The sequence below is a fragment of the Cyclopterus lumpus genome, chromosome 8 (genome assembly GCF_009769545.1).
Source record: "Cyclopterus lumpus isolate fCycLum1 chromosome 8, fCycLum1.pri, whole genome shotgun sequence".
Lineage (NCBI taxonomy): Eukaryota > Metazoa > Chordata > Actinopteri > Perciformes > Cyclopteridae > Cyclopterus > Cyclopterus lumpus.
In genome coordinates, this window is record NC_046973.1 from 15,943,232 (window position 1) to 15,958,965 (window position 15,734).

The 15,734-nt window shown below is 40.9% G+C and overlaps 1 protein-coding gene across 1 annotated transcript in view; it reads left to right on the forward strand.

The window, feature by feature from the left end:
* The first annotated feature begins 1,026 nt into the window (after nucleotides 1-1,026).
* The window catches only part of znf385c (zinc finger protein 385C), a 93,148-nt gene continuing 78,440 nt past the window's right edge, over nucleotides 1,027-15,734 (forward strand). The window contains 1 exon segment of the mRNA XM_034540438.1: nucleotides 1,027-1,091. Within this exon segment, the coding sequence (XP_034396329.1) occupies nucleotides 1,058-1,091 (34 nt within the window). The 5' untranslated portion in view covers nucleotides 1,027-1,057.

Genomic DNA, 15,734 nt, shown 5'->3' on the forward strand with positions numbered 1-15,734 from the left:
ACACGGCATTATTTCTCACTTTCACTCCACATCCTTCTTTTTTTTGGTGGCGTGGCTGTCCTACCATTCAGCCTGGAGTGCTATCCCAGCAGTTCGGAGGGGTCATTCCTTTTCTCTGCCTCCTGCTTTGTCTATCTCTAACACACTTGATTGTTTTGTAGATTATATTGTAAAGGGCTTAGCAAAGCAAGCTCCCTCATTGAAAGCACAGTTTGCTCTTCATTAATATCTTACTCTGTCGGATTGCTTTGTGCTTGCATGGACAGAGATGGTCTGAAGAGATGCATTTGAGATTATTGCTGTTGCAAGGCTGTGTATGTGTTTACATTTTTCAAAACAACAATGTTTCTGTCTATTTGCAATTCCTATGGTAGGGAGGAAAACATTAAAATAAATGAAGAAAAAGAGTGTGAAACATAAACAAATGTATTTACTGTCACAATTGCAACAAAGCTACATATTCTCAGTAAAATGCTGGCAGCTGCACCAACCAGCTGCAGGTGCAAAAACACTCGGCACATTCACTTTGTGATTATCAGAAGCTGCTGAAGTACTCAGTCAGGATGTGAAAACGTTAATGTTCTTCTTGGGGATGTTAAAGTGAAATGAGGGAGCGTATTGCTGACTCACATTCACATCCAGAATAGTAATTGTAGACTACTAAAAGTTGCCCCAAATATGTATATGTCTGCCTTTTCATAACAATGAACTAAAACATATTTAAAGTAGCAGCTATATCTACAAGTGAAAATTAAAAACCAGAGAAACATTAAATAAATACATTTAGCAGAAATACTTCATAGTTCAACTAGAAATAAGACTGAGGTTGTAAAGAACACAAAAGAAACCGTCCTATTCTGCTGTTCCGTCAATAAAAAGATAAAGCACCGCCATGTGAAGACATTTGTCCCATCTGGGCGGCTGCAGCATGATCGTTTTGCTCCAAAGGCATGTGGTGCCCAATGATATGAAGACAGCACAGTGGAACCCTAACGAGTGTAATGATTATCTCTGTGGCCAGTTGGGCCGTTTACCCGGCAGGTGTCCTGCACCATTCATGCTGTTCGACGAGCCATATATGAACAGAGAGGGTATGATTTTTCTTTGTCCTCAAAGTGAAACTATATTTCATCCAGACAAAAAGACGAAGCGTCTCTTTAACTGCAGTGCCAAAACCTGTGTGTGTGTGTCTGAAATGTGTAGGCTGCAATACACTTTATCTCAAGTGTCAATTCCAGCCATGTTGCGGCCTATAGTCAGACATTTCCTGTGAATTCTCTCTCACTTTATGTAGCTCTCTGTTTAGCACTTCTAATATTAGTCAGGTTTTAATTGCTGTGTTGAGTGTCATTTAAAAAGCTAATTAGGGCAGTGGTTTCTGGTTAAAGAGGAGGAAGAAATTGAACACAGGGTTTCTATTAGAGTAACAGGGTCCCCACCCAGACCCTCAACAATCTGTTGGATTAGTTCTTCTAGTGCGAGTGTGTCTGCTGAAATTGCACGTTAGCAGTTTGGTAATAATTCACAGAGGAAGTGGTTGCTTGATCCAGAGAGAGTTGTGGAGGATTATGTTCCACCACCATAAAAGAAGTCAAATTTAAACTTCCCTGAAATATTTATTTATATATACTGTATATTTTTTTCTTTTTACTGTTGAGTGATCCCTGCCGCCAACATTATGGTCATCAGACTTCCTGGATTTGTCCAAGATCGTGTCCCCCCAGGCCACGCAGACTAAATCTGGGATTGAATCAGTCTAAAACACTAAACCGATCCGGTTTTCAACAACCACATTTATTTTTCTTTTTTTTCTTTTCGAAAGCGCTCGAAGGCGCTTATTCATGCCTTTTTAAAAGCTTGCGTTCTGCACTCACTGGAAGAGTAGATCTGTTAGCTTGCACTTGTTTCACACTGACAAATAACTTGTGTTCAATTTAAAAAAAATGATCTGACGTAAATATGTTATATTATACCAATACATTGTGTTTTGAGTTTACAAGTCTAGCTATGCAGTTTTCAGATTAACTATAATTTGTTGGGTATTAAGAGACAAATCCTACATCTGCTTCGGCGCTGTCCATGGTGTTGAACGTTGCACTCGTTAAGTGTGCTAAGCACTGAAATAATTGCTCCTCATCTTGATGAAAACGCATATTGTGCATGCATAAGCGCATACATGTGTACATGCATGAAGGTGCGGTAGGCTACACCTACCATATGATAGTGTGCACAGTGAGCAGTAGTGTGCGTCCAGGTAAACACAAAGATGCATGTACACGATTATGTGTGACCTCTTTATTCACACTCAAGGTGAAGCTGCAATTTGGATTTTCACACCAATCTCCTGACTTTTGTTCAGGAATCTTGTTCAAATCTTTTCCGCCTTAAGGTTTTACACTCTTTTCCCTTTTTTTGTTTGTTGGTGAATTTTTCCCTCTGCTGCTTTTGCATTTTTGAGTGCGAGCAGAGTGAACAAATTATGACCAAGCTTAATAACAAGTCAGCCTTTAAATTCCAACAGACTGGCCTTGCATGCATGGGTGACTGTCAGAGCCCTCTCCCCTTCACCTCCAGCAAAAACAAACACAACAGGGAGGGGCTGGGCCTCGCCGTCCCTTATGTTATGTCCATTCTCGGAGAGTGGCCTGATTTAACACCAATGCGTTCTAGGGTGCTGTGAGGGTGATCTAACGTCACCATGATGTACTGAGTAGCGTGTGTGCCTCCTGTATTTATTTTCGTTTCATTAAGCAGCGGGTAATGAAAGCCTTTCTTCACGCAGAGGAATGTCATTTTTGTTTGGCTTGATTGTGTTTCAATCTCGACAAACGTAGAAGCCTTGTTTTTGTCTTTCTAAGTCACTGATTGCGGTTAATGTTCTGTGTTGTGTCTTGGTCTCCGTTTGTGGAAAGAAGATGCCTGATTGTATCTTGAACAGCAGGCGCAGAGGATGTAGCTGTTGCAGAGTTTGGTTTGTTCTAAAATACTGGATGCTTTCATGTAGCAACTGTTGTTGGTGCTGTGTAATTTGTGTCTCATTGAGCCTTAATATATTCTTATCCTCCCTGTGATGTGTAGACTTAAACATTTCCCCCCCGTTTATGCGTCTTTGTTTGAAAATGTGAACGTGATAATGTTTAAAAAATATTTAAACAACAATTAAAAGCAATTTAGAGCATGATTTGATCAGGACTCCCTGAAAGAAGAGTTCTTGTATTTCAATGGGACATGTTTGGCTTAATTTAAGGATAAAGACTTTTATCACATATACATACAGATGACAACCGTTAAATATCATAGCATATAAGTTAGAATAAGTCTTTGATGACTCAAATGTCCTTTACTTGACTTGAAATATTTAAATTTACAATTTTTTAGGAACATTAACCATTACTTAAAACAGCATGATTACATTTGCTTTAAACCCTCCAAATACAACATTTGTTGGAATATATTTTAGAAATAAATTCAGGAGACTAAACAAACTGCATCATTTTTGAAAATGCCTAATCTAAAAACACTGTGTACAAATTGTACTTTCACCATTTATCTTAGTAGCATCCTTTGTAAAACTTAAAGATAAGTTCCCAGCTACTTCATGACTTTTCGCACTATATCTTTAAATTTGATTGTTGTTGATAAGTCATTGCAGCAGAATGACACCACTTCTTCGGGGCACCGTACAGCAGTGGGTATAGTGTGAATACACTAAAAATAGCGCTGGTTTAATCAGTTTGAATCTGTAGCTGCTCTCCTAAAACCCATGCATCATATCTCAAAACTGCAGTATTTAAGGCTGAGTGGTAATGCTTTTACAAACCTCACCTGGGTAAAATTTCAAGATGTGTGAAAGCGTTCTGACTCCGTTGAGGTGGATAACAGCTTTGGCTTCGGTAGGTGGGTTTTTAGAGCCCTTTCTTTTGTCAGTCGAGCGTGGGTTGATTTGGTGGAGCGTTTTTCTGACTAATTTGAAAAAGAGCAGGAGGCTCAGGAGGAGAATTAGTGTGGGAGAACTAAAACAAGCTCTCAGCTCTGCCCTGAGCTCAGGTGTTCAGCAGTGTGTGGATGTATGGACATCTTCCAGCTCTAACACAGTAGCTTCTACTGACACATATGGTCTGCCTAAATCGTTGCCTCCCACATCTGTCAGCTGTAACTTTATATAACCAGAAAGTTAGACTCATGTGTATGTGACCTCACTGTTATATATTTCCTTAAGGACTTTCATCACTGTTGAGGAAGGAACTATAATGTATAATGTGAGCGCTCTGGATGTGCTGACATGGCTCAGATATTTTATCCACGGCAGAGACCTTTGCCAGTCTACATTTAGAAATGCTTGTTTTGATTTTAGTCAGGCTGTATATTTAAATCTGTAAAATCTGTATATAGAGGAATCAAATGACTTTTGAAATATTCGGTTTTGGTTATTCATGTTGTTATTCAAGCAGGATTCTGGCTGATAACAGATAAAATGTTGGGTTCAACATGTATTTAACTCAGTGAAATTAAAACATCAAGGGCTGCTTTATAATGGTAAAAATAATAATCACACTTATGTTGGTCAATATTGAAATAACAATTATTGAACACGATGCCATAATGCATTTATAAATTGATATGTAAGTTAAATACGTCAATTTGGTTGACGTACAATTTTGCACATTTAAGAGGCAAGATCTATGTTATGACCTAGAGACGGTTGCGGCGCACCTCCAAGGAAGAAATACGCTTGGGAGAGCTGGCTGCTGCCCCTGACCTGCCGAGACAAAACGAGAGCATCAATGCGAAACAAAATGTGTCACAATAATCATTTCATAAGGATTTATCTTGTTTTCATATTTGTTGGAAGCTGTATCATGAATTCCCCATGGTCACATTATGTTGTTTGGTAAATACATTGAACAAGACGGAATGACAAGATTTGATCAGGAAAGTGACACATTGTTTCCCTCTAGATTCAGATAGGAGTCAACACTGGATTACATGTATACATAGTTTGCCCTTCTATAGGGAAGCTAATGCAGAAGTGTCTTTAAAAACATTCTCTCTACCAGCAGGGGGGCGACTCCACCGGTTGCAAAAAGAAGTCTGATTGTATAGAAGTCTGTGTGAAAATTACTCTACTTCTCACTTGATTTTTTTCCTCAGTAAACATTGTAAACGAGAGTTTATGGTCTCAATCACTAGTTTCAAGTCTTCTTCAATACAACATGATGTTCATTTAATAAATTATGGTCCAGTTAAGAGTAAAATTGACCATAAAGCGGAGTACGCTTTAGGGCGGGCTTACTGTGATTGACAGGTTGCTGCCTCTACCAGAGACGAATACTTTGTCTCTAAGTCACTCCTCCGCATCCCAAATAATGGTAACTTCCGTTTATTGTTTGTAAAAACAACATGGCGACAGTCATAATCCAAGATGGCGACAGCAAAATCGCTGAACTCAATGCTTAAAAAGGCAGTCCACAAACCAATGAGTGATGTCACGATGACTGTTCACTTTAATTTAGACACATTCATGTCTGAATGCTAATGTATGTCATACTTGTCATTTTGTTACAGGTATAGTCCCACTCCAGATTCTTTCTTGAATACAATCTTTGCCTTTTGACCTTTTTTTTCTTGTTACCATCTTCCATTATGTGAAAGGACCATTAGTTGACTGGGGTCACGCAGCCCCAGCTGGAGCCTTAAGCCTCCATACTGAAGATGAAAACTAAGCAGAAGCCATAGGAACATATTGGAGTAAGCTTTGCCTGGGAAGCTGTAACCAATTTCCTAGAAAGTCTTTCCCATCTTGTATGAAAAATGATCACTGGCTTGAGTATGTGTATCAAGACCATTCATACAATACAACCAGCAAAATAGCTTCCTAAAATACATTCCGGCTCATCCAAGAATGTCAGCAGGCTCATAGGGTCTGAAGCTGTTACTGATTCGGCCACATTCTCAGACTACTATGAAAATGTGACATACTCATTTCTTTTAATCCCTCGCGTCAGTGTGTGTCTGTGTGAGTGTTAACTAAAACCACAATAATCCACCAGAAAATGCTGAGCTGCAGGGCTGTAGTTTGACAATGTGGAGGAGTTGAGCATCCATGAGGCACAGATGTTGTTGAAATGTAGGTGGGACAAAGAAAAGGGTCTTCAAGAGAGGCTTAGTCTTTTATCTCTTACAGTTGTTTTGATTTATTATGTTGGTATGTCAAATGACATATATACAGTCAAGAGCAGCTGTTGCTAAGGCAACAAAAACTAGGGACCCCAACACAATGGTCATATGTTGATTATTGCAGCCAACAATTAATGAGATAAACTAATCCACCTTGCTTTTTTTTCTGTGTGTCACTGTTTGTTTCTGATCATCTCTCCAAGCTGATTGCCCAGTCAGTACAGCAGGTGCCCTCTCCATTGGCTGGCATGTTAATCAGGTGGGATTAGACCTAAATTGAGTACAAATATTATGGAAAATGGTTTGAATTAAATGCTAAGCCCCCGATGGCCTGTAATCCACCGTCTTTCGCATCCATGGGGTTAGTGTATGTGTGTCTGTGTGTGTGTGTGTGTGTGTGTGTGTGTGTGTGTGTGTGTGTGTTTTTCGTCTACGTGCTAGCATGTGCCTTAGTGTGAGCCCCACACTCTCTTCACACATGAGGCAAATCCTAATCGCAATTACATCGACTGTGATCATTTTTTGCCCTGGGAAGGACTTCATCTGCTTATTCTGGCTCCCCTGAAAAGGTTACCAGACATGTACAGTAACTGTTGGGAAAAGAAGTGAGAAAAGAAGGAAAGGTTTGAGGCATTCCCTTGTTGTTTTAAAAAGACTTGTAATCAACGTGTTTGTCCCCTCCGAGCCACAGACGGCGTGGATAAAGATAAGTCTTGCCAGCAAAGCAATAGATCGCTATCTCAAGGACAGTTTACCCCCACACCCATCACACATTAAACTGGCTTTGGGACAGTTGTTTTACCCTTTTCCTGTCACTCAGACCTCACGCCACCTCTTAACACTGTCTAATACAGTGAAGCTTAAGAATCCTTCTGACGCTCCCCCCGAAGTTATATTATCATCATGATTAACAAATGGTAAAAAATTCCTGGTGAGGAAAAGAGGTAAAATGTTTCAGAATAGTACTGGGTTATTAGTTTAATAACTGGGTTTGTGCCTGGAAGGTGTAAGGAAAGTATAATGAGTAGACCGTTGTACCTTAACTGTCCTGCAGTTAAAATCAGTAGACTAAAATAAAGTAAATTGTCAGTTGTTGTATTATGAAAGCTGAAACTATTAGAAAGTGTTAGCAGCAATCGCTGCCAGCGTTGGGTCATTAGAGCAGCATGCAGTGAGATTGGATGTTGAAACTATCTTACTGATGCAAAGCAGCCCATAATTTAGATGGGAGTGGGTCTAGGGGACGAGACGGTTGAGAGAATATTATGCAGTAAGAGAGATTTGAGATTTTACACTTTTGAGTGCAAAGGAGGATGATCCTGGACAGTGACCTGCATAAAGATGTTGAGACAGTTTTCCTTTTAGCTACTGAAATCTGTAAACTTCCATACCAGAATATGCCAATAAAAACACAAGATCTAAAAAAAACAAATTACTTGGGAAGTTGATGAACTGAACATCCACACCAACAAAGAACATCATGATGATTTTGGTGAACTAAATATACAATGTGCATGATATTGGCATGATATTTTAACTAACGAGATTAATATTAGTGGACGAGAGCAGGACAATAACATTAGGCTGGCAGAGCATAATCGGCCAACTGTAATGGTAGACGGCATTGCCTTGTAAAGTTTTTTTTAATCCTTTTTTTAATCCTTTGCCGTTCTTCGCGATGGAATTTATAATCGATTGTTACTCGCTCACGCCTGAGAACATTATTTAAGTTTGCAATAAGAATATTAAGAAAGGCTGCATTTCTAACCGTAACTTCTTGGTCTACTTGTTCACGTAATTATTCTAGTAATGCATGTAGCTAACATGTTTTTTTTCTATAATTTAATAAATTTTATTGCATCACCACAGCAAAAAGTCAGCATAAGGCATTATAATGAATGCACTAGTTTGATTCTTAAATCAAACCACTTGAGCACTAAGCAGTACTCCTACACGTGGTTCCTGCATACAGGAAGGCCCACTCTCAAGTGTAAACAGTTTAGTTTTCTTCTGAAGCAATAGCAATGCAATAGCAATGCAATAGCGCATATAGTTTCTGTGTAGAGATTTTGCTTTCGAATTTAATACATTTTAATGCGCCGTTAACCACACAAACCAAATGCAATTCAGCTCTATTTTATTCGGGTGGAGGCAGCCATCTAAGTGACATTTATGTCAAAAACTAACTGCATGCCAATGGATAAAGAAATTAGAGGCATGTGGGCTCTAAGATTTAGTGATTTGGGTAACTAACCATATAATATGAATATATGGAACTCTACAGAGATGAAGAAGGGAGTTGCTGGAAAAGAGCACCTATACACTGTTGACTTTCCTTGGATAAAGAAACAAATGATTTATTTTCACAAGTCAAGATACTGATCTCACTGCAGTGTTTCCAGTGTGTGTGTGTGTGGGTGTGTGTGTGTGTGTGTATGTTTGTGGTGCTGTGCACACTCATGAGGCATAAAGGCAGACATAAGTGGAAAAAAAAACTGAACAGACACACACACACACACACACACACAAATGCCTCATGAATAGATAGTAGGGTCATTTGAAATAAGTGTTGTCCATGCGACAAGCACAGTGACTGTCCTCTGTGGAGGAGAGGGGTAATTCTCTTTCACGCATCATTAAACCTCCTCATCGGCCCGAGCGTGTGTGTGTGTGTGTGTGTGTGTGTGTGTGTGTTTATGTGTGTGTGTGTTCAGCATCTGCCACAGCAAATCAGAGCTGTTCATCAGTCCTGGACCACTCCAACTCCACATCACTGTAGGATGGCATCTCATTTCGGTTTCATCTCTGTGTCGGGACCAGCCCTCATGTCTTCCTTTTTCTCTCCCTCCTTAATGTCGTTCTCTCTTCTCCCATCTCTGCTTTCCACTCTCAGAGAGACACAATGAGAGTCACTCCTGTTTGTGGCCGACAGCCCATTTGGTGTTGGATTTCATTTCTATCCTCTCATTCAGCAACCTCCGCTGTTGTTGTGCAAAGGTTGTAATGGCTGCCATCGGACTATAACTACTGTGGTGAAAATGTAGAAATGTTGTCACTTTCGTTTGGCTGCAGAGGTGCTGAGTGTACCGTTTTCACTGCTGTCCCATTTAGTATCATCATCATTTCATATTACTTTGACAGCCACAGCCATCATAATCAGGTTAGATGTGTATCAGTAGGCATAACTTTCCCCCTGCCCTCTCTTTGTGATCTGTTCTTTAGGTATCCACTGAAGAATATGAATACTGATATTTCCATATCCAGATGCTAATGAATAGAGCAAAGACTGTGACTCAACGACGGCCAACTTAGGCAAACTAAGGTAAACTAAAAGTAGTTTATTTCATCACATTTTGACAGAATAACGAGTGGAACATAATAAAACCAGTTGGTAAATACTATGTTTCTATGGATATTGTTGGCATAATAATAATAATACAGAACAAGGAGTTTCCACAGACAACTAGTGTTGAATCCATCGGTTAATTAATAAATCACTACAACTGTCAAATCCAATCAAAAAACTTCACATTTGTTATAATTCAAGCTGCAATTGTTCAAAAGAAATACATATAGCTAGGATTTATTTCCACTGAAAGTAGTTAGCAGCACTAACTTCAAAATTTACTTAATCAAGCAAGCAGGCAACACTGAATGCCTGTCCCTTCAGTCCCCCACAACAATTATAATTATGAACGTAAATAATGAACACGGCCAGTAGTTACAGCTGTCAGGCCAGCAGCTTGTGGAAGAGTCGGAGGAAGACAATGGGCAGGATAAATGCAGGCAGACAGGCAGGAAGCAGGTAGGGCATCCAATCATTTCATTTGCATTTGATTTATTGATTAGTGTCAGGATGTAAAGAATAAAAAGAAGAACTTCAACAAATATAACAAAACAGGGTTTCTAAAATCACATTACCCACCCAGGCAAGCATGTTTGTTGGCCAGAAACAAACGGGATGTGAGCCAAAATCGTCCTTATTGCTCTGCTGTTCTCAGTTTGAAGTCAAATGTGTGGAGACCCCTTCAGCCTCGAAGAAGAAGCCAGTAGCAGAAATGTGCTCTTTTGTCATTGTGCCTGACTTGGCTGTCCCAGATATGGAAATAGGACGTGGCTAAAAAGAATCCACCCATGGCGTTGAATGGCCTTACTGGCTGATAGCACAAACATCTTTGCCGATAGAGAAGCTTATTAAAAAAAGATTGTATAGCAGGCAGGATCCCTTTTAATTTGGACCAGCAGAGGTGTGGAGGATGCTGTCATACTCCTGCTGCATTTCCTAAAACATCTGGAGGGCCAATAGACTGATGCCAGGTTTCATTTTGTTACATTTTCCATCAGCTTTCAAAACTGCCCACGCAAGCTGGCTGATAAGACGCTGTCACATTTCTCTCAAGACTGAAAACTTGTGGTATGGATGATTTAGACTTCATGACTAACTAATCCCAATAAGTAAGAACCGTAAAGTTGTTTTCCTGAGAGCTTGTGTTGGTTTGAAGTTCTCAATCGTTCCTCTCTCTTCCTCCTTGCAGCAGGTTGACACTTCAATGTTTGATGCTGAATAAATGAAAATAGTTTCAGGTCAGGTCAGTATCAGGTCAGGTGGCCTCCAGGGTTTAGGCTTCAGGGTTTGCTGTTCTCCAGGAGAGAGGCTTCACTTTCTTATCTATGTTTTTGCCTGATGTCTGTCTGTGTAACAATCACTCAGAGTTAAGAGTAGCTAGTTAGCAAACCTCTCCAAATAAATCAAAACAAACTAGACCGCAGAGTCTCCCAGTACAGAGCCAGAAGTTAAGCTGCTGGCTGCTGCTGATTTTTGAAGTTGCACTCATCGTTGATCCAAGGCCAACTTCCAGAGCGACTGCACAGCCATATATCACACAGCACCTAAGTATAGGGCTGCCGTGACACCCAGTGACATTCTCACTTGTCACCACTGAATCCACTGATCCGTCACACTATTCTCAAAGCGTATGCTGTATTATGGCCACAGTGGAACAACAAAAACAACAACAACCACAACTCATCATTGTGTCACACTGACCCATTGATGAGTCAAACCTCTGGTCACCAGCCAGGTTGGAAAGGTGAGCTTTGAAGATATATTTCCTCACAAATGATTGCCACTGTCTCACTGTGCTGTGCTGCAAAAGTGGGGATTAGTAGCAAATCTCGATCAAAAGGATTACTAATATTATTCTGTTGATGTATTTCAGGAGCTTATGAAAAACATTTTCCCCTTAACTTTCATTGATCATTGTAAATTCTAGGAATCAGTGTCATCTTATACCAGAACATTCTGACTTTACAGTCCCCGTGAAACGATAAATGATAAGTAACAGCAACAAATACTCAGCAACCAAAGCCTTTCAGGACATTTTTATGATATCTATTCTTTCATAAAGGAATCATACCATAAATATGAAACATAATTGATATGTGTGTAATTACTGCAGGTGAATAGATAACACAATTAGTTTGGAATTGCAATAACTGTTCTTGAATATCGGGATGCACAGGGGTATTTAGTGGCTAGCACTGTCACCTCACAGCAAAATGGGCCTGGGTTCGATCTCCGGTCTTTTGCATGTTCTCCCCGCCGCAGCATGGGTTCCCTCATGGGAATGTGAGCATGAATAGGCGTCTGTCTGTCTATGTGCCCTGCGATAAACCGGCGACCTGTCCAGGGTGAACCCTGCCTTCGCCCAATGTCAGCTGGGATCGGCTATTCCTGAACGGGATAAGCGGTTCAGATCGTGGAATGGAATTCTTGAATATTGGGGAATTAACCATTCCCCACTTCCAAGGGCCTGTTGTCTACACCTCACCCCTCTCTGAAGCTCTTTGTGTACAGTAGGTCCTGTATGTCCCGTGCCCTCACTGTAAACTGTCTCATCAACACCCCTTGGGCTTTTCTCAGCTGCTGGAAGTCGGTCCTAAGTTTATTCCTCTGCGGCGGGTCAACTGGTGATCGATGAGCACCAGTTGACTCTGTCACTACCACTAAGACAGTGATGAAGAGCCCCGATCCAAGCTGTCATCCCAGAAATACATGAGAGAAACCAATACATAACTAACAGGGACTTGTAGGTACGCTCATACGGAGCATGCACATTCTGTTTCCTGCCAAGTGCTGAATAATTGGTGATAAAACTATTTTCCTTCTGCAGTCATTTTAGCAGTTAGTGGAGGCAACAGTGGACTGTTTTGTTATTAATAGCCCGGTAATTGTGAGTGGCAACCTGATTGATTCACTTCACTTCCTGTGAGAGCAATTGACGACCCACACGCACATCCTACGCGATTGTGCAATCGTGTGCTCTCTCGCACACACACGTTTCATACACACACACACACATTTCCTACACACAGTGTTAACAGTGTCTGCTTCGTAATTAACCTACTTTAGCAGTGTTAATGTGGTCCTCAAGGTCTTTTACGTGCTGATTGAGTGTGGGGGGTGGGGGGGGGGGAGGAAGATGTGCCAGCGATTACGAAGAGGGAGGGGGTGGAGGGGGAGGGGGAGGGTGCCGGTGCGTGTAGGTGTGTGTTTTAGACACACAGCTGGTGCTTTTAGCACAACATAATTTTAATACACAAAGACATGCTGCAAGGTTTTTCCTCATGAGCCCGCTCTGAACCCAGACTTAGTAGCTCCCTTGAAATCCTCACATGAGATACCAACTTGTTCAAAGGCACAAACAGGCCCCCAATAAGGCTGCGTGTGCTGCGTCAAGTGGAAAGTAAGACGTGATGTTCAGAGATGGATCTGGTCATCGTGCAAGCAGGAATGTTTAGGAGCAACTTAATTGGTCTACAGAGTTCAAAGGTTATATTCTTGTTTCTTCAAGTCTGTCATGTTGTCGTAAAAAGACCATGTGTGTTTGCTATGGAAGTCTGTGTGTGTTGCTGTAATTGCACTTTATCCATCATAGCACAACCACAGACTAGCCACGTGTCTCTGGGATCCAGATACCACACAGACGTTACTGAAAGCTGATTTATGGCATGGGCAATGTGTGAATGTGTCTTTTCATTTGTTTGCGATGCCTGCTCACTGTAGCTTGTAAGCTAAACCCTGAGCGTGTTTATGGCCCTCTTTTTGGAAAGCATCCAAACGCAGAATGTGCCGCTAGTCTTTCTGTCAAAACTTTAACAAAGCAGATACACATCCTCATCAGAGATTTGGCATGGACGGTATGCAGATTGCGGGAGCGTGCCCAGTGCCATTTACCCTCAACCCTCACTCCCACTGCGCTGCATCTCTGACTCTCGTTTGGGATTCTCTGCAGGGGCAGCCAAGTGCAGCCTCACTCTGATTGGCACATTAGGAGCACAGGCTCAATCGCTTGCTCACAATGCAACCGTAGACCTGATTATAATCTCTGCCATACATATGCAGCAGAGACACTGGGGTAGAATTATGGAGTTCCAAAATGTGACGACTGTTCAACATGGTGCACAAATAAAACTAATGGTAGTCTTTTAAATCCTCGCATTTAAATGGTAATACTGGTAATAATGCAACAGCTGTGTCGATCAATCAATCTAAAATCTAAATGACTTACATTTATACTAACTCTGAGTATTTCTTTGCTAATGCATGGCTTGAATCTGCAAAGCCCGCTCCAGTTTGCACAGATTCACACTTGAACTCTAGTACATCCCCATGCAATGGACTTCCAATGGATCTGGATTAGGTATACCAATATTAGATTATTGGAGCAGATGAAATCAGAGATGCCGACATGGTAAAGCCAGAGAGCGGTACAGATGTGATGTACACATGGTCTGAGAACCAGGTGTGTGTCTTTGTGTTTGGTGAGGGGCAAGGTGGTGTACAGTATGTGTGCCGGAAGTGTTAATGTGTTTATAGGTCCAACTTAAATGAACTCAGCATGGACTGTATGCGTAACTACCTTTTCTTTCAGCACGTCAGCCTTTTTTGCAGCATTGTTCTCCTCTCACCTGATTTTCTCTCCCCCATAGTTACACTGCAAAAAGGCAATTCAAGAAACTCCGATCTTATTTTAACTCAATTTAATCTAATTTAAGGTTAATAATTGTTTCGGGCACTATTTGCACTAAATTATTACATTTCCAGGGTGAAAGTAGGCCAGACAGTAATAACAGTTTTTTTTCCTTCTTTTTCTTTTGTTGGAACCTGTCAAAAGCACAGTGTGTTTCAAAACGAACACATTAAAATGATATATAATAGTATTGTTAGATTTAAAATTGAGTTGACTGAGAGCAGACCTTCAAACAGAGAGAGTGAGCAAGCCCTAATTTATGAGGCTGCTGCTTTGGGTTTATTTTGCCTGTATTTCTGATCTTTTCAACCCAGCTTTTGTCAGCAGACGGCAGCTGTTTTCAGCTAAAAAAGCTCTGGTAACACATCTTCCTGCCAAGCACCAAATGGCAGATCAACAAAGTTCTACTAGATGTACACAGTGGAGCATTTAGCAGCTAAAGTGACAGACATTTGTTCAGCAGTTGGTGGAACAAAACCGAGCTAGAAGGAGCTTCAATACTAGACTTATATTCATCAGCTTGCCAGAAACATGACTTCAGAATAAGAGCTAATGTTGCTTTGTGGATACCAGATGTTTAACTGTTTGCAACTCTGTCGGTGCTAATATATAAATGTTGTGCTCTCAGCTCCTTCCGCAACTAGCAAGTGGCCAAAGAAATAATTGTTGATCACCCTACTGCCAGATTTGTATGCATTATGTTTTTGTTTTGAATGCGAGATCTCAGGAACGCATAAAGTGACTCTTCTTCAAATTTGGCACAAACGTCCGCTCGGACTCAGGAATAAACTAATTATAATTTGGTGGTCAAAGGTCAGAAAACACATTGTCGACCGTAGCTCGAGAATTCTTTTGATAATTACGTCTAATAGGATGAAATTATGAAGTGATGACATGGATGTAAACTGCAAATTGACTGGGAATTAGAGGCATTCCACAGTAATTGTATTTCATTGGATTCTCGCAGTTGCTCTTGATTATACAATATTTTGCTGGTTCTTTCTGGGTATTTTTTTGCATTGTACATAAATAAGTATCATGGCAACATAAATAACCAGTACTCTCAGTTTTGGGCAAGTAATCCTTCCTCTTGTCGGAGCTGGCACTGGGGACTGATGGATGCAGAGGCAGCTTATTGGCAAGGACAGCTTGCAATCCAGCATCAACACATGAGTTGATCCCCGGATAATACGGTTGAATACTCACTCTTAGATACCACAACACACACATGCACACACACTGATAGACATGTGCAGCTGAATCACACTCGCTCACCCACATGCTGAAACAGCTTTTCAGCAGGAAGCAGTTGCGCTCTGGATCTCCCTTTATTTCCCTGCCTTTGGCCTTTCCTCTGAGACAACTTTCTTCAGTGTGTGTGTGCGCGCGTGTGTGTGTGTGTGTGTGTGTGTGTGTGTGCCACTTTGTCTGTGTGAACGTGCATACGTTTAGTTTGAAGTATAGTGTGTCTCATTTTTAAATCACAGCTCCTCTTCTGTATCTGCAGGCTGCCATTTCATTTCC